At 32.8% G+C, this 19,377-nt stretch overlaps 1 protein-coding gene across 2 annotated transcripts; it reads right to left on the bottom strand.

Annotated features, from left to right (window-relative positions):
• Window positions 1-1,836: 1,836 nt before the first annotated feature.
• LOC136216964 (U-box domain-containing protein 33-like) lies at window positions 1,837-7,911 on the bottom strand. Of its 2 annotated transcripts, XM_066003515.1 has the most exons (10): window positions 7,610-7,911; window positions 7,127-7,523; window positions 6,723-6,844; window positions 6,349-6,470; window positions 6,114-6,218; window positions 5,048-5,516; window positions 4,743-4,880; window positions 4,087-4,614; window positions 2,627-3,394; window positions 1,837-2,266 (listed from the first exon to the last, which is right to left on the bottom strand). In XM_066003515.1, exons 2-10 carry the CDS (start codon window positions 7,389-7,391, stop codon window positions 2,084-2,086), a joined length of 2,700 nt encoding a protein of 899 aa, XP_065859587.1. In that variant the 5' UTR covers window positions 7,392-7,523; window positions 7,610-7,911; the 3' UTR covers window positions 1,837-2,083. The 2 variants fall into 2 exon arrangements, with proteins under 2 accessions (XP_065859587.1, XP_065859585.1); XM_066003513.1 differs by having other exon boundaries at window positions 7,127-7,911.
• Between the last annotated feature and the right edge of the window lie 11,466 nt (window positions 7,912-19,377).

The raw sequence follows: 19,377 nt of genomic DNA, 5'->3' as shown, positions 1-19,377 counted from the left end.
ACAATACTATCTGAAAATTTTGAACTTACGGGCATATCAAACTTTTGATGTTACATCGACAGCGATCGAATTTGAGATTTCAATTCAGTTTGTTGAAATCGCCCTTGACAAGAGGCATTCATACTAAGCCGAAGCTAAGAGAATGAAATAGAGTAGCTTTTTTCTTTTTTTTTAGCCTCATGGTCAAAAGACAGTAACTCCCCCTAATATTCTCGTTTGGAACTCAAATTATATTGATTCTTCTGGCCTATGGCTTACTATATTTTAACTCTTTCCATCAAAAATAAAATAAAATAAATAACTATACCATGTTACCACGTAAATTCTCTATCTTAATTACTTAAATTAAAATGTTAAACACTTATTTAATTTAAGTGCGTTTGATAACGGTTGTTTCTCCACCACTTAAATTAGTTAATTAAGTTAAAAATCACTTATCAAAATAAGTCAAAATATTTAATTTAGGCTTAATACATCATTTGCTCCCTGAACTTGTCCAAAAAGCTTGATTGGCCCCCTGAACTTTCAAAGTGTCCTGATAGCCCCCTGAACTTGCATAAATGTTCAGTTAGCCCCCTAAAGTTGCATAAAATGTAATCAATTGATCACTCGGTCGCAAAAAAGTAAGTTAAATGCGGAAGATGTATTCCACGCATCTTAGAATGTTATTACATAATTTAAAAATAGATTAAAAATGAAGTTATTGCTTGCTCAACTATACAACTTGTCTTTTCTATTCTAAGCACCGTATACTCCGATTTCGATCGTTTTACTTTTTTTAAGACTCGTGCAATATATCTTCCGTATTTAACTTATTTTTTTTGCAACCGAGTGATCAATTGATTACATTTTATGCAAGTTCAGGGGGCTAACTGAATATTTTATGCAAGTTCAGGGGGCTATCGGGATACTTTGAAAGTTCAAGGGGTCAATCAAGCTTTTTGGACAAGTTCAGGGGGCAAATGATGTATTAAGCCTTTAATTTAACATTTTAAGTTAAACATTATCGATTAATATTTTTTTAAAAGTTAAATCATTCAATATTTTCAGTACTTAAAATTCAGTACTTATTTTTCAGCACTTAATTTTCAGTTTTATCAAACACCACCTTAAAGTAGTTTTATTAGCTACAAATTTGGACTTTTATATTAATATCATACAGTAAAACTTTAATAAATTAATGCTCGATAAATTAATAATCTTTTTAAAATAATCGAGTCAGTTCAAAAAATGATCAATTTTAATAAATTAATAAGATAATAATTTTTTGGAACAACCCATTATAAATATTATTATCTCTATAAAGTAATAATTTCTCAAATACATATGCCAAATATATATAGATATATAATTAGGATTATTTAGCAAAATATGACTGTATAATACTTTGTTTTTTCTTGAAATTTAAATCTAGTTGAATTTCATTTCTAACTATTCTCAGTTAATTCAAAAGTTTCGGTGTACCTTTCTCTATTTTTAACATAAATACAATGAACTTTCAAGTTCAATTAACTTATATAATGCATATTTAATTTTATTACTAAAAAATATGATGAATATAGTTCATTGATTTTAGACAAACACTTAATTTAAATTAGTAATTTAAAATTTATTTTTAAAAAACATTTAAATCACTCTATAAATTAATAATTATTAATCTATTGATTAATTAATATCTATAAATTAATATAATTTCATGGTCCCAACATTATTAATTTATAGACGGTTTACTGTATTTTCAATAGCATAGAATCTCTGATCCTGCAGCAAATTGTAACCGTAAACAGCAAACTGTAACCGCAAACAACAGTTAAATCTAACCATGCACAAACTCAATTTCATAAAAATACCATACACCATTATACTACATTCAACTTGATTATATAAAATTTACATATCTGGTGTTCCTCTATGCAATTATACAAAGGAGAAGAAAAATTAGACTGGGAGGGAATGTGGACAGATGAAATGGTCTATAATTTGACAATCTAACAAAGGAAAGAAGATCATTTTCATTTGGCTATAGATATACAAATATGAACACGGTGTTGAACAGAAATAGAATTTCAGAGCACAAAAAGTTTTACTGATCTTGCAGCCACTCCTGGATTGCTGATCGAAGAGCACGGTTCGGGACGAGATTGGTGTGTGCGAGCTTCGAGTCGGTCATAGGCGAAGTTTCGTGTCCGCTGTCCAGCCATCCTATAAAAGCCTCTGCTTCATAGGTATAGCCATCGGCTGCTACTTGTGGATCTCGCATCACTTCCTGCAATGTTTACAACACACCAGAAAAAGGTTAGTTCGAAGTAAATAGTGTTTCCCAGTCCCATATGGAAATGCATTTGAATAGGGTTGTGAACAGGCCGGGATGGGGAACGGTTCCTCCATGTCCCCGAATATTTTGGGGAAACCCTGTCCCGGTCCTCATCCCCACCCGTGGGAATCTCCACGGAGATGAATCCTACACTTGAAGGAGGAGGGGCACAACAAGTGCATATGACTGCCTGCGCTCATGCACAAGGTAGTTGAGATTTTATAGCCAAGAAAATTAGACAACCGAGTTCAAATTTCAAAATAGAATCAAGAGACTTTATAAATCTCAGAAGTCAGGAACAGATAAGCTTGCCTGAAAAATGGGGCATATAAAATATGGAGGAGGCTCACAATGATCTTCTGAACCAAGCTGGAAACATGATAATGAGCCGCCACATGAAGCCTTCATTGGTTCAAGTAGTCTCCATACTTCTGACTCGAGATCTGGCCGGTTCTTTCGGTTCATCTCACAACACCTCAATGCCAAGTGAGCCAACTGTTCAGCTTTCAAAAACGGCCAGTCTCCAGCCAAAGGATCCAAGAGGTTTTTCAAGTTTCCTTTATCTAATGCATACTGCACCTCCTTTGTTATCCCCAAGGCGGTTCTTCCGGTTAACAGCCTTAACAATATAATCCCAAACGAATAAACATCTGATTTTGGAGTAAGCTCTCCAGAAGCAAGAAACTCAGGATCCATGTACACAAAAGTGCCTTTAGGGTTAGTTCTGCAACATATTGTTGTATTGTTGCTGGATCCTTCATTTTGAGAAAGTAGACGACATATTCCAAAGTCACTCAGCTTACTCACAAAATTAGCATCAAGAAGGACATTAGCAGGCTTCAAATCGCCATGCACTATGCTGTTTGGTTTACTGAAATGAAGAAAGATAAGAACAGAGCATAACTCAGTGGCAATGCGTATACGAGTTTGCCAAGACAAAGGAGGAGAATTGTCCTGACAGCTCAATCGATCTTCTAGGCTTCCATTGGGAAGGTACTCATAGATAAGAGTCCAAGCATCTGGGCAGGCTCCAATTAGAGTGACAAGATTTGGATGCCTCATTTTACTCAAAACATCAACCTGATACACAACCAAGACAATCAAGCACAACAATTCAGATTACATTTACATTCATTCTTCTAAAGTGCAGATGTGGATTTTTTTTTTCTTCCCCTTTTTTGGGTACCATTAAAGCATCAAAGGAGCTACTCAGTAGGCGATCACTTCCCCTGCTATAAACACCCATACTATCAAACACAACTGGGAATTGAGACCTCCTAACAGAGTTCTCAAGTCTTAACAGCTGGACTGTCACTTTAGGGATAGATTTCTGTAATTTCCCTTGGTGATCAAACATCTCAGAGTGTATTATAGCTGCAAACTGAACCATACAATGCATCCTCTGATACAAGTTGGAAGCATATAGACTAGTTATTGTGCCTTTTATCTTGATAGTTACCAACTGCTAAACAACAGAAGGCAAGGCTATGAAACCATGAAACATATGCTTAGCTGACCCATTGATACCAATTAAGGATAAATTAATAATAAAAAAAAAAAACAATAAATGGAGTTAGATTAGACAGCTAAAGGGAACAGTTTATTCTATATTTGAAGATTAAGATTGTAATAAATTTTTAAAGACAATACCCAACAATTTAGGTTTTTAGCACATGCTTACACAAAGCAAGTGACAAGAAAGTGGTTTCCTAACGTCAACATGAAGGGCTGAACAAGTTCACAAAGAATTTTAAAAATCAACATTATGATACCTCTTGTTGAAATTCTGAGGGGCCTTGCAAGCTATGAGAGTGCAGCACCTTTATAGCCACTTGAGTGTGATGAAGTACACCTTTATAAATGCTACCATACCCCCCTTCCCCAATTTTGCAAGAGGGATCAAAGTTGTGAGTTGCTTCTTCAATCTCTGAAAAACAAAACTCAGAGTAAAACTGAGGCGTGTGTGAACTTGAGGACTCAGCTTGGCTTTTCCTCAGCTCCTCTGCTTCTTTGAGAGCATTGTCGCGCCCCATCTGCAATTCATCTTTTTCTTTCTTGTAATTCTGTAACAGGTCAACTGCAGAAATTATTTTTTGTTCCAACTCCTTCACCATCAGGTCAGAATCTGAAATTTTGCTCTCCAGCTCAGTTTTCAGATTCATGGCATTGCCAAGTTCTTCCATAACTTCATCTATCTCATTCTTCATTTTTTGAAGCTCATCTATTTCTTTTGCTAGAGCCTTTTCCATTTCTTTCCTTTGTCTTGACTCCTCAGCATATAGTGCCTCGGATGCTTTTACCTGTAAATTGACAATTATAATTTGCAATCAAATTAGTTTATAAATTTTGTCTAAATTTTTGCTTCTAATAATTTGCAGGGAGGGGGGTAAGGAGAGAAGAAAGCCACTTTGTGACTGAATGAAGGTACCCTGCGTATGGCTTCAATGGCATCTCTTTCAGCTTTTGCGCGCCTGCCTGTCTCTTTATATGCTTCTCGTCTTGAATTTGCAGCTTCTGCCATTACTTGTTCAAGCTGATCATAGAGAGGATCTTCTATACGCCCATCCTGATACACCCATCACTTGTTAAAAATTTCAAAATAAGATCAAAACAGGTCAAAAACTTGATATATAACTTTAAAATTTATACATATCCAGTATACAACCTTAGAAACTTGGAACACAGACATCAACCAAATTTCAATGCAAATGTTCAATAAATTATAAACTTTACCAGTACACTAGGAGGAGATGAATGGGAAAGCTCTTTAGGCTCTGGCAGTATGCTTATCTCTGGCACAATCTCACCTCCTTCAGTTCTAACCAGTGGAAGACATCCGCTATTTGCCATCCCACTAGAAGAGCATGTTGAAAGAACTGAACCTTGAGAAGTGCTCCTTGACAAAGAATCACCTTCATCAGATGATACAGATGAAGCTCCTTCTGCATCTGAATTGCTTTGAGCAGCTGATGGCACCCTGTTGATATCTGGAGTAGTGCTTGATGCGTTTGCCCCTTCAGGGCCAAAGCTCACAGATAGTACCCTGCGAAATAAATTTAGAGCTGGTTCGTACCCTTCTGGATTACTCTGCCCTAGGTTAACTGACAATGATCTCAAATTATTTGATTGTCCAGTTTCAGATTTTGGGTTTGCTTGCACTGAGGATGAACGAAGCTCTCTGTTTGCATCTGAAATTCCTTCCCTGTATTGACATGAACTTCAATTATGACCATGAATATCAGAGCTGAATCATGACTCAAATAATTTAGGTTGGCAGAAGTTACTTTTGCACTAAGGAGCGCATAATTTCTCCAATAAGTAGCTGATAAGATATATTTATCAATAAAGGGCGGCCCGGTGCACTACGCGTCCCCGCTAAGCGAGGGTCCGGGGAGGAGTCCCACCACAAGGGTGTACCCGGCAAGCCTTCCCCTGCCAATTTTTTTGGCAAGAGGCCGCTCCCAAGACTCGAGCCCGTGACCTCTCGGTCACACGACAACAACGTTTACCGTTGCGCCAAAACTCGCCCTCAATAATATATATTTATCAATAAGGGCGGCCCAGTCGCACTACGCATTCCCGCTGAGCGAGGGTCCGGGGAGGGGTCCCACCACAAGGGTGTATTGGGGGCAAGCCTTCCCTTGCCAATTTATTTGGCAAGAGGCCGCTCCTAAGACTCGAACCCGTGACCTCTTGGTCACACGACAACAACGTTTTACCGTTGCGCCAAGGCTCGTCCTCAATAATATATATTTATCAATAAAAAGAAAAAATAAAAACAGGGAAATAGAGGTAATACTTTGTATATATAAGGTGTTGCTTGCATATAAACCATATATGACAAGCAGCGGGTGCTTGTAGGCGAATGCAAATGGACTTCTTGGACTTGATGTCCATCATACTCCTGCAATTTTACAGCACTATGTTAAATAATCTCATACTTGCAACATGCATATGCAAGAGGCAACCCTTTTACATCAAAACCACAAGTAGATATAGAAAATGATAATTTGTAGGAATGCTAACGGTTTTACCTTGAATAGCGCTTGTCTGCTGCTGCTCCCATGACAAGTTTTCTTATTCCATGCTGGGAAATGAGTTCCAAAATCCCCTCCTCGATACTCTCCCTTTCAATATGCTGTCTCTCAGGCCCGATCTGATGTAGTGAATTGACAAATGCCAAAATCAGTCAGAAAAAGATCATGCCAAATGCCAATTCAGAAGTCCAAAAGGAACTTCAATTTGCCATTTGCTAACAGACTATCTAAGTGAGGTCATGAACTTAAATATTCTAAGTTCTAACATTTTAAACTCCTTTTTAGAAGTTATTATCCACTAAAAAGTAAGAGGTTCAGATAACACCCACTTGAAACAAAAGAACAAAAAACATAGATGGAAGTGCTTATACCCCAAATCGCCGGCAAAAAAGTACATATTCATCAAGCATCTTATGCATTTCGTGTCTTTCCATTTCCCTGTAAGCCCTGACTTCCTGTTCTTTGAGTGAGCTTGCAGGGAATTTCGTACCCACTGCAAACAAACATTAAAAGAACAAAAAAAATCAACGAATGAAAACCATTCAATCAACAGTATCATCAAACGAAGAATCAATCCCATTTGCCTTTCTAGTAGCAGGAGAAATCTTGTAAAATTGTATTTTGATCACAAATCGGCCAACATTTGTTCAAAAACAATAGGAATAAATTTAACATATTTTTCCACAGCTGCAGACCTAATTTCCTCAGTTTCCATAATCCTGTATTCTGTTAAAGGAAGAAGAAACAAAAAACACCAAGTTCCAAATGAACTTACGCAATGGAATCATCTGCGCTGGTTGATGAACATGAATGATGCAAATCCTCTTCCCACCTGAGTTCTGTATTGCCCACATTAGAAGTGACTTATACTCTTTGAAATTCTTCCCCACCGCTACATGTATTTTCTCCTCAATAACTTGCGCCACTGGGCGTTCCACATTTCCCCTAATGACTGCCATGTTTCCCACAAATCGATAATCAGGGAAGCTGATCGGACTCGCCGGTGGCGTAATCACAGGCACAGGACTCGCAACAGCCATAGTTACAATAACATAACACCTCGATCATCAAAAACATTTCCACTCTACTCACTCATTCTTCTTGTTTTAATCAATCCACCCAAAATCAGAAGTCCAAACCCTAACTTCAAACGAGAACGAAACTTTTGTTTGCTGAAATTGAAGGATAGGAAATAAATAAGGCGATGTAGATACGATTAGGCTTGAAAAGAGATAACTTGTCTTATGCTAGGTGATACCTTGATTCAACAGAAAAAGAGAGAGGAGATAACTGCAAGTAATTATAGAAAATTCAATGGCGGGCTCCGTTGATTGATGATGTCCAATCCTAGTTCGTAATTTTCTTTTTATCTTTACTGGTCAATCTCTCTCACTGTAGTCTAACTCATTTCATTACACTTTCTTTTTTCCTTTCATTTTCATTTTTCTTCGTCCCCAAATAGATTTGAAGCTTCGGAAGCATTGGTTTCTTCGAGAGGAAGGTTCAAGGAAGCCATGAACGATCTTTGACTTTCGATTTTGCTCCCTTACTGCAAGGCTGTGATATGTTGCGTTTATGGTTATACCTCAACTTTTGTCATTTGCAATATCGCACATGGATAAAGTAAAAAATAAGTTACTAAAAATAAGCCTTACTCAAGCTTACAAAATGACACAAATATAACTGTGCATTTGCTTTGTATGCTATTGTAAAATGTTGCTTTTACACGAAATAGAGATTCCTGCTTTTATATATATATATAAAAAAAACTAATTTTTAATTATAAAAATTAAATATGAAATATTTAACTAAACATCTAAAACTCTCATTTTCTAACTGAAAAGGTAATAGCAACCAGACATTTCTATAGACTTACATTTAAAAAACATACAAAGTTAGACATGGATAACTGAATGGGCCACGTTATTTATATTACTTTGTTAAGTTCTATCAATTGTATATGGAGAGAAAAATCAGAACTTAGAATCTGTTTGTTTTACCTACTGTTTCCTGTTACGGTTTGTTGTTGTTGTTGCTAGTTGCTGTTTACTGTTTGCGGTTGGAAAAGCTGCTTTTCCAAAAAGAAAATATTCACTGCTTTTGTAAAAAAACTGCTTTTCAGGTGTAAAAAGCAAACATGAGGTCACTAACCAAACATCTAATACTGATTTTCAAGTATAAAAGGCAAACAGGAATGCCACTAACCAAACACTTAAAACTTTCCATTTCGAACTGAAAAGGCAAACAGGAGCACGAAAAGTAACACCCTAACATCCCCTTAATGTTACCATTTTTTAAACGTTAAATCTATATTAATGTTATTTTGTAAGTAAAATCTAAATTGATACTTCCTTAAAAACTATAGATCTACTTTGATACTTTATCCCCCGGTAATAATAACTCAAACTTTTTTTTTTTGAAACAATAACTCAAACTTTTTAAAATATTATATAATTTTAGTTAAAAAAATTATTAATATAAATTAACACATTTATGGGGTGTTTGGTTGTTCCGTTTTCACTTTAAAATGGGGAGATACCTCCTATTTGTCCTTTATGTCTGAAAAATAACTTTTTACAAAAGCTGAGAATCCATGTTTTTTAGAAGATCAGTTTTTTCAAACAGTAAATAACAAACCGTAACAACAAAAAACAATAACAAACAACAGTTCAACCAAACAAGTCGTACATATTTGTGTCGATTATTCTCTGTTAATAAAACCTTTAATCCCGTTATTTAATAAACATTCTTTATACGTGAATGCTCAATTAACTATTCCTTAAAAACTTTGAAACTACTTCATACGCAATTTGAGACTCTTAACCACTCACATCAATCTTAATTGATATTATATTTATTATGTTAAAAATGAAGTTAAAGTATTTGGATGTTTCATTTATTGAAACATTATAGTTAAATAAAAATATTTGGGCTCTATGGTTTGCTTGTAATAGGTCTATTTTTGAGGATGAGAGGGTTGATACTTCCGTCACGCTGAGACGGATTTGGGGAGCTGTTCGTGAATCTGCTCACACTGGATGGCGCTCCGTTTGAAATTCGCTAGTTGAACTTCAAATCTTAGGTGAACTCGGGATTGAAAAGCGTTTTGCTAAGGCTCCGGACATTACTCTAATTTGTTGGCAACCACATCCGAGGGATTGGATTAAGATCAATACTGATGCGTCTGTCACGGGTGCTCCTGGTCCTGCGGGTTGCAGAGGTATTCATCGCTCGCATACTGGCTGTGCCTTGGTGCATTTGTCTTTCCGATTGAAAGTTCCTTTGCTTATCTTGCTGAACTATCTGCTGTTGTTTACGCCATTGACATGGCTATCAGCAAAGGTTGACGGAAAATTTGGCTTGAAAGCGACTCAATGTATGCTGTGCAGATGTTCAAATCTAAATATTGTTTGGTTCCTTGGTTGCTTAGACAAAAATGGTTCAATTGTTTAAATCAGATCGATTATGTGGCATTTGTGGTGTCTCATATTTTTCGTGAAGGAAATCATGTTGCGGACTCGCTTACAAATTATGGACGGACGGCAACAACATCAACTTGGTGGGATGTTGTCCCGGATTTTTGTGGATCTGTCTTTTTTCATGATCGTGTAGGACGTTGCGTTATCGCTTTTTCTAATTCTTTAGCTTCATTTTATTCTTTATTCTTTTGTATTATAACATTTCTTTACTCTTTTAACAAATTTGGTTCGAGGTTTTTTTGGGTCTGTGGTGGAGGTGCCAGCATAGCTGGGATGTTCGCTGCTTACACTTCCTCGCTAACCAATCTTTAATTAAAAAAAGATCCAATTTTTTATTTCGTACGGAGCTCTAAAAAAATGTTTAAAATGAAGCTGCCTTTGAGCTATGGTGCTCCGGTCATCAACATATCAAGCCGTGCCGAGGTTGGGTTGGGGCTAGAGTTGCCATCGATCTCCCTTTATAGAGATACTAGTTATTGCATGGATCGAAAGTTGCCGGCTCCTACTATATTTGTATACAACCATTAAAAAATATGGTAAATAATTTATTAATTCCTTAATTTTTATCTAACACACTGTTTAGTCAATCTATTTAAAAAAAATACATTTTAAGGTCTTTATCTTTTGCCAATATTAACCTTATGGTCATTTTATCTAATTTTTTAGATTTTTAACCGAACATATCTTAGCTTTTAGGATAACCACAGTACAATACAAGTTGACAATGTTACTCTGTTATTTTATATCCATATGTTTATGCTAAAATATAACGATTACAAGTTTAAAAAACTAGACAAAAGGACCAAAGGGTTAATATTAACAAAAACTAAAGACCTTATAATATATTTTTCAAAATAGAAGAACTAAACAATGTATTAAATAAAAAGTAATAGACTAATAAATTATTTACCCTAAAGATTATAAAAGCTTCTATATTTATAAATTTAATATAGAGATAAAATCCAAATTTATCTCTATCATTTTTTATTGTGAAATATAGATTGTATTAAAAGTTATAATTTTATTTTTAACATTATCAAATATAGAAAATTAAGATAAACTGATTTGACTGTTATTTTACTTTTATATTAAATATTTTAAAAAGATTATCGATGAATAAAAATATTTTCATATATTTTTAAAATTTGTTTATAACTGTTTTAATAATATAATAATAAAAATTGACAATTTTTATAATTAATTTATATGTATTAGATTTAAATATTAATATTTTAACTTATTATTCATAACTGTACTAGTAGTAATGTAATAAATATTTTAACTATAATTGATATCAAGAGTACACACTCTCCAAAAGATAATCGGTAAATTTTAACTTTATCCATTAAATATAGGTTTAATAGACATCCAATTTCTTAAATTTGTAACTTTTTTTCACCTGGCCCCTAATTTAGGGAACAACCTCTCAATCCCCTCAACTCTCCAAAAACATCACATACAGCCCCTTACATCCCTATGTTCGGTTAAAATATTGACCTGTGTAGAAAACCCGTTTGATTGTTGATCACACTAATGTCACGTGTCAGTTTTTTTTTTAAATTTTCCATTCTGGCATAAAAATTATGATTGAAATCCATTTTTGGTAGTTGCTCGCCGAGCACAAATGGGCTTGCTCGCCGAGCACAAATGGGCTTGCTCGCCGAGCACAAATGGGCTTGCTCGCTGAGCAGGGTCTCAATGGAAAAATTTAATAAAAAATGACACGTAACATTGATGTGCTCATTAGTCAAGCGCGTTTTCTATACGGGTCAATATTTTGACCGAACATAGGGATGTAAGAGGCTGTATGTGATGTTTTTGGAGAGTTGAGGAAGTTAAGAGGTTGTCCGTTAAATTGAGAGAGCTAGATGAAAAAAAAGTTACAAGTTTAGGGAACTGGGTGCCTATTAAGCCTTAAATATAAGTGGAGTTCATGGCAAGGCTGAAAAATCGTTAAATTTCAACTTTATCCATTAAATATAAGTGGAGTTCATGGCAAGGCTGAAAAATGGATAAATTATATTTGTGGACACTAAATTTGATGTTTTTAATATTATGGCTATTGAATTTAAATTTTTAATGATATGATGATTCAACTTTACACTTTTTAATATCGATGACTATTCAATACTTTAAAACGATCATTGACGGTTTCAAAATAAAATAAAAATCTGAAAATTTAATGATATTCTAAAAAATTTTAATTCTTAAAGATTTTCATTTTGAGGTCATTTAGACGTTGGTTGGTTAGGAGAGAATGTGAATTTTTAGAAAACAAGCTTCCAAAAAATGATTTTGGAAAATAAAAAATATGGTTTTATAATAAATATCGTTCTGTACAATTTTAATTCTTGAATATTTTCATATTAAGATCGTTACCGGTGATTTTGAGGAGTTAGTTAAAATTGAGTGACCAATAAAAAAAAATATAAAGTTCAGTAGTAATACCGTTAAGAATTGAAGTTAGTTAAATCACCATAATGTTAAAATGGCTAAAGTTCAGTGGCCATGGGTGTAATTTATCCGCGGAAGAATATATAGATCCTGGGCCCATTGATCGAATCAAATAAGAATATTCAGGAATCCACATAATTTATTCTCTCTTTAGGACCGCCACCGACCGTTTAGCTTTTTAGATCTGGGTGCCAAACGGTGTCGTATATCTGCATGGCATTGCCATCGGCATTGATTGCCCCGTCATTCTAACAGTTACAAGTGTCGCTCAAGGAACTCAAGTCTACCACGCTATCAATATTCATGCCAGCTATTTGGAATTGCTACTAAATTGGATTTTTTTGAACTTTCTTCACAAATGACGAATTGATTTTTGTGTGTGAGTTTGTATAATGTGCCTTTCACATATTTGCTCGAATTTTATTAGATTTTGTTAGTTTTATGCAAATTAATATTTTTAACTATGATTTCATATTTAACTGAAATATTTAAGTTTTATTATTAAATAAGTTTAAAATTAATAAGTATTTAATATATTAATTTTAAGTGTTGAAAATCGTTATGAAAAATGATCTTACTAAATGAAAAAACCCGACCTGAATTCCGCTAGTATTGCTAGATTTGTCACGCATTTTATAAATTAGGTAGATATAATGGATTTTTTAAGACGAATTGTTTATTTTTAGAACGGAAGTCCTTAAATAACTTAGCTTTTCATTATTTTCTTTCGTAACTAAGGGTTGATGGGGCCTTCGTGACCATTCTGCCCTTGCCTCTAACGTCAAAAAAAAAAAACTAACATTTTATTCTAATTAATATTTCTAACTTAGAACAATTCTGGTAATTTTTTTTTTTGCATGAAAGATTGGACGCGATTAAGTGGCAAGACATCCCAACTAGGTTGGCACCCCTAATACACCAAATCAATCCGAAATATTATTAATAAAAAAAATTACAAAGGGAGGAAAAGAAAAATAAAAAAAGTTCAAAACAGAAAAATTAAGGAAAACGAACATGAGCAACACTACATAGATCGTCAAAAACAGACGATTGATAAAAATGAGGAGCCGGATGCCACCATGTAAGAGCCGTAGCCGTCTTGCCAAAACGGACAAGTTGATCCGCCGCTTGATTGCCCTCTCGATAGATATGAGTGATTCTACAATTCATATTCGAGAATCTAGATAAACACTGAAGCCAGTCTTGTCTAATTTTTTAGGGAACCATGATAATCTTTTTGTTTAGCATATCCACCGCATATGCAGAATCCGATTCAATCCAAAGATTGTGCCACCCCCAATTCTGGTCTTATATTGAGGTCCTGTTTGGGAATTAGCTGTTAGCTGTTAGCTGATTACATTAGCTGTTAGCTGTTAGCTGATTACATTAGCTGATTTGACTAGCTATTTGGTAAAAATTAGCTGATTGATAATAGCGGTTTGTGCAAAAAGACGAATAAGGGCATTAATTTTGGCGCAGGAAAAGGGAGAATCTATCTATTAGGGTTAAAGAAGTCCATTAATTTTAATATTCCAAAACGCTAATTGAAAAGCTCATTTTAAAAGCTTTTTCTAAATTAATGTTTTCATCCCAAAACTCTCTCCCAAACCTCTCTCCACCAAACACTCTAATCAGCGGTTTCAATGGTCAAACCTCTAAAATTGGTTAAAACCGCTCTTTTTATCCCAAAACGCTCTTTACCAAACAGGGCCTGAAGCAATTTTGAGAAACTCGTAAAATGAGACTCTTAATTAAATCTAGGGGTGGAAGTAGAGAGGCATGCCTCGTACGAACCTTCTCATCAGGGCTATTTCTAGGCCAAGGAGTGGCACCTGCCAAGACTCAAGGAATATATATATTAGTATTATTCCGGCGTGTTGCGTGGGTCGATTAAATCTTTATACAAAAATTTAATATTTTAATATTTTTTTTCAATTATATCTCATGTGCGTATAATATAATGATAATAATTTTTTATTTTAAAATAGTTTAAATTTATAAAAAAAATTATTTTAAAAAATTATTTTGTATAATTTTTTGTTCTTCCAAAAAATAGTTAACGACAAATTTAATATATGTGTAATAATTATATTGAAAATAATATTTTTTATTAATTAGATTATAAAGTAAAGTAATAAGCAGTTAATATTTTATTTTGGGGGAAAGTACGAAAATAAATCTTATAATTTTGACCATTTTTATACATAGACTATGTGGTTTAAAAGTTGACAAACAGGTATCTTGAGGTTTATTCCGTTAGCAAACACCTGCCAAATTGACTAACGGTGTTAAAAAAAAAGTCAAAAGTCAAAGAAAAAATAGTTAATTTTATCTTTATATATTTATTTATTTTATAAATTAACCCTCTTATTATCACAAACAAATTCCAAAATAAAAAATAAAAATCAAATACACCATCTTCTCCATCTCTATTTAACCACACCGTCGTCATCGTCTGTCCGAACCGAGCCAGATTGGTCTTTGATCACATTCACGTTTTATAACCTTTTTTTATTTTGCTCCCTATTTTTTTCTCCCACAAAACCAGTTCATCAACACGTTTAATTCTCGAAAAATTGAACGTTTATTCTTCTTCAAAACTAGATACAGAACAACAGTTATTTCCAGGTCCGTCCCTGAGCCTAGGCAGGAGGGGCGCCTGCCCAGGGCCCAAGGATGAGATGAGCCCCAATTATAATAATGTATTAGTACCTATTAAATTATACTTGATTAAATTAAAAAAAAAATTATAGTTGATTAAAAATGTTGCCATTAGATTCTTTCCAAATTAGTCTTTTCAAATAAAAAACGTTGGCATCAGATTAAATTAAAAAAGAAGTATACATTTAAAAACGTTGGCATCAGTTATTAAATAGTTTTTCTAAATTCCCTAATTTATCTTGGATTTTTTCCAAATTTCCTAATAAAAACTTTGGGCATCAATTCCCCAATTTATCTCAAAATATTTCTATAATTATCTTTCCCACCTATCAATCGAAACAAAAATTTATAATTTATCTCTCCCTTTTTTAATCATACTCCAATCCCAAAGAATATTAAACAGTAATATTATTTTATATCCCCAGTTCATCTTCAATTCATCAGCTATATAATCAATTTTGTTTTCGAATCACCTCACGGTGAAACTTCCAATTACTAATAGCCTTTTTTATTGTCTTTAAAAAACTCTATCAGATTCTGATTTACTCGGTCTTCAAAGGCAATTTGGAAAAAACGTATCAAAATATTCCAATTTCAAGAACTTGTGCGCTAAAGCTCGTTAAATGATTTGATTTTCAAATTTGGTTTTTCATTTTTCTGTTATCATGCTTTGTGTTGTAAAGAACATAAAATCTATTAGAACTATTTTATAATTTATTAAATTTAAAAAATTTGCATATAGAAATACTTATAGACATCATTTTGTATAAGAATTTGGGTACTTAAAGCAATATAAAATGTTTTTTTATTAGATATTTTGTTAAATATAACAAAAAAAAATATCATTTTTAAGTAATTTTCTTTTATACGATTTACTTTTCTACTTATTTATTAGGGCCTCATTTGGTAATTCGCCCCTAGGCCTCTAAAATCTCAAGATCGGCCCTGGTTATTTCCTATGGCTACTATCCATCTTCTCCCTGTTTCGAATTTTTTTTATCTTCAAAATACGAAATTGAAATAATTTCTTCTTAATTAGGTGTATTTAGAACGACTATGTATCGTGTTATTCGGAATCACATTCCTAAATGAGTTGTTTCATCCTGGAGGCGATTTGTTTTTAGACTGCTTGCATATATCAAAGACAGCGTCGAAATCAAAGAGATTGACCTCGTCCGCGACTCATTCCAGATACCTTTGTCCAAAAATCCACTCTCTTTTATTATACTGTACAATAATATAAACATAATTTACACTTGAAAGATTCAATATGATTGTTAAATAATAATTAAATAGATCTTTTCAAATTTTTAGAATAACTCTATATTTTTCTGAAAACGTTATGGTGAAATTTAATGTTTATCAAAGGTTTTCCAAATGAAAAATCATTTACATGTTATTTTATTGTTTGTTTGTTTGTTGACTTAATTAGTATATTTATTAGTTCACGTGTCTTCGTTGGAATATACATCAAGACTACATAGTCTATTTTAGAAAGAAATATGATACTATTAAATTTCACTATATCAGGCCGTTTCAATTAATGTAAACTTGATTTGATTGGCATATTGGTGGATTTATTCATGTAAGATCATATTACAATTAATTAAAAACATTTAATAAAAAATATTCTTACTTAAAACGCGTTAATCCTCAGCCTAAATACTGGTATTACAAAAAAAAAAAGACTTATTTTCTATTGGGTAACATATTTAAGGCGTAACGTGGTTTAACAAAATTAATGGTATTGAATTTAATTTACGAAGCTGGAATCAGGTGAGAATATTCTTGGAATCAAGTTTCTAATCTAAGACGGATAATATTAAATTATAACATATACTACTAAAATATACTTAAATGTGTGGTCAAACAATATCTATTACTTTACTTCCTCCAGTTAATATTATTAAATATTAATAACATATAAACTTTTGTAATATGCATTTGGAAAGAACTATAATGTTCCTTTCGTTTTTTTAAGGGTTAAGGTGTAAAAATACCCCTAATATTTTGGGTCAGGAGTAATTTTATCCCTAACATCTAAAATGATGCAATTTTGCTCCTAACGTTTGTAGCCAAGAGCAATTTTACCCCTAACGTTAGTAATTTGGGTCAATTTCAGATACTATTATAAAACACAGATATTTTTATTCATTATTTTGCACCAATTGCATATTAATTCATTCTAAAAAAACGATTTCATGTTTTTGTAATTTAATAATAGAATTGGAGATTAATATTTATAATTCGGTGATTTTTTTAAATTTTTTTTTGTCTAATTCGTATAAAAGACAGTATATATTTTTATTATTTTTCACATCCCAACATATGTTTATGATTTGTTACTGATAAAATGACGCACATGTAAAGTGTAGATGATAAGATTCATGACCGAGAAGACAGTTTGATGAATTATTTCTGAAATTGACCCAAATTACCAACGTTAGGGGTAAAATTGTTCTTAGCTACAAACATTAGGGGCAAAATTGCACCATTTTAGACGTTAGGGGTAAAATTGCTCCTGACCCAAAATGTTAGGGGTATTTTTGCAGCTTCACCCTTTTTTTAATTGTATGAAGTTAGGTTTTTTTTTTAATTGTATGGAAAGAACTATAATGTTCCTGTCGTTTATCCAAATTCTGGTTGGATCATTTTTTAATGGTCTAATACACAAATAACCCCCTAAACTTGTTCAAATGTTATAACTGTTCCCTCCAACTTTTAATTGTAACAACTTACCCTTCAAACTTGTTCAATTGTAAAACATAACCCCTCAAACTTGTCCAATTGTAAAATATAACGCCAAATTGCTGATATGGACTGCAATTGCAGAAGGTCTAATACACAAATGACCCTCTGAATTTGTTCAAATGTTGCAACTGCCCTCCTCAACTTTCAATTGTAACAACTTATCCCTTAAACTTGTCCAATTGTAAAACATAACCCCAAATTGAGAATTTTTTTTACCCCGTGTTTGAAGCAACCGTAAAAAAGTTTCCCCGGATTCGTATCATGCCAAAGATTTGATTATCATACTCCACAAGCATTGCAAATTTTGTATTTCACGTGTTTCTTCAATTGCAGTCCATGTCAGCAATTTGGGATTGTGTTTTACAATTGGACAAGTTTAAGGGGTAAGTTGTTACAATTGGACAAGTTTGAGGGGTAAGTTGTTACAATTGAAAGTTGGAGGGGGCAGTTGTAACATTTGGACAAGTTCAGGGGTTATTTGTGTATTATATGTTAAACTCAAGGTCGGTTCTAATAATTCACAGGTTCTATACGGAATAATAAATAAGGACCCTTTTAATAAAAACATTATTCATAAAAAAAATTAAAATATATTTCAATATATGCTAAATAAAAAAGCATTTCATTAATAATTATACGGTACGTATTATTACGTTGACTAAATACTATTGTCTATTCAAAATCAAAAAGATGTTTTACAATTTCTTTAAATTAAAGATTAAACCCCTATTTAGCCCTCTAGTATCCAAAATTTTATCATTAGACTAATGTGGTATTATTTAATAACATTTGCCATTAGAGTATTATATATGTGAAATTTAACTCATTTTAAATAAAAAATAATCGATTTATTAAATCTTTTGCCAATATTTTTTTTTATCTATATAGATTTTTTTTTATTTTTTTTTCGATGAAAATGCCTATAGCTTCAGTAGATACGAAAAGAACAAGTACAAAAAGAAACGGAAAAGGTAAAAAACCTTACAAAATCCACAATGGGACAAAAACGATTACAAAGAGCATAAAAAGCCATAAAAAGTATAAAACACACTGAAAATAATAAAACATATGCTTCATTGAAATCCAAATTCGCAGAAAAGCAACTGCAATCAAATCTCCATCATTTAAGCCTTTTCGAACATTCGGATCTGAGTCATTTCTTTTGTTGTAACCACGTAGATATATTGATTCACGTATAAAATAAATCATTTTTGCTTTTGCTAAATTCGAAAAAGGTATAAATAGCAGAATAATAGAGAGCAAATATAATTCAAACGAATATAGAGATCCAATAAACTCTATAAACACTGACTAAAAAGAAAATACAATAAAGAAAAATACAGTAAATCTAACCCGGTGAGTCCTTCTTCCTCCTCAAAGTAGATCCACAAAAGAGATAAAGGCTTGAAGACCTTGACAGAAAATAGTAAGAAAAAAGAAGAGCAGAAAGGAAGGTGGAGGAAGCCGGCGGTTTTTTTTTTTTTTTTTTTATCATAGCAGTTCTCTGCTTTTTGCGTTAATGATATTCGTCTATATAAACTTAATACATGGATAAATAAGAAAAAAAAAATTAATTTTTTATTTATTTACATATAGATTAGTAAAAAATTAAATCAATTACCATATATATATATTGTTGATAATAAAGAATACAAGAGTAAAAGTATTGATTGAATATTTG

Source organism: Euphorbia lathyris, chromosome 2 (genome assembly GCF_963576675.1).
Source record: "Euphorbia lathyris chromosome 2, ddEupLath1.1, whole genome shotgun sequence".
Classification (NCBI taxonomy): Eukaryota; Viridiplantae; Streptophyta; class Magnoliopsida; order Malpighiales; family Euphorbiaceae; genus Euphorbia; species Euphorbia lathyris.
This window is presented reverse-complemented; position numbering and strand designations above follow the sequence as displayed.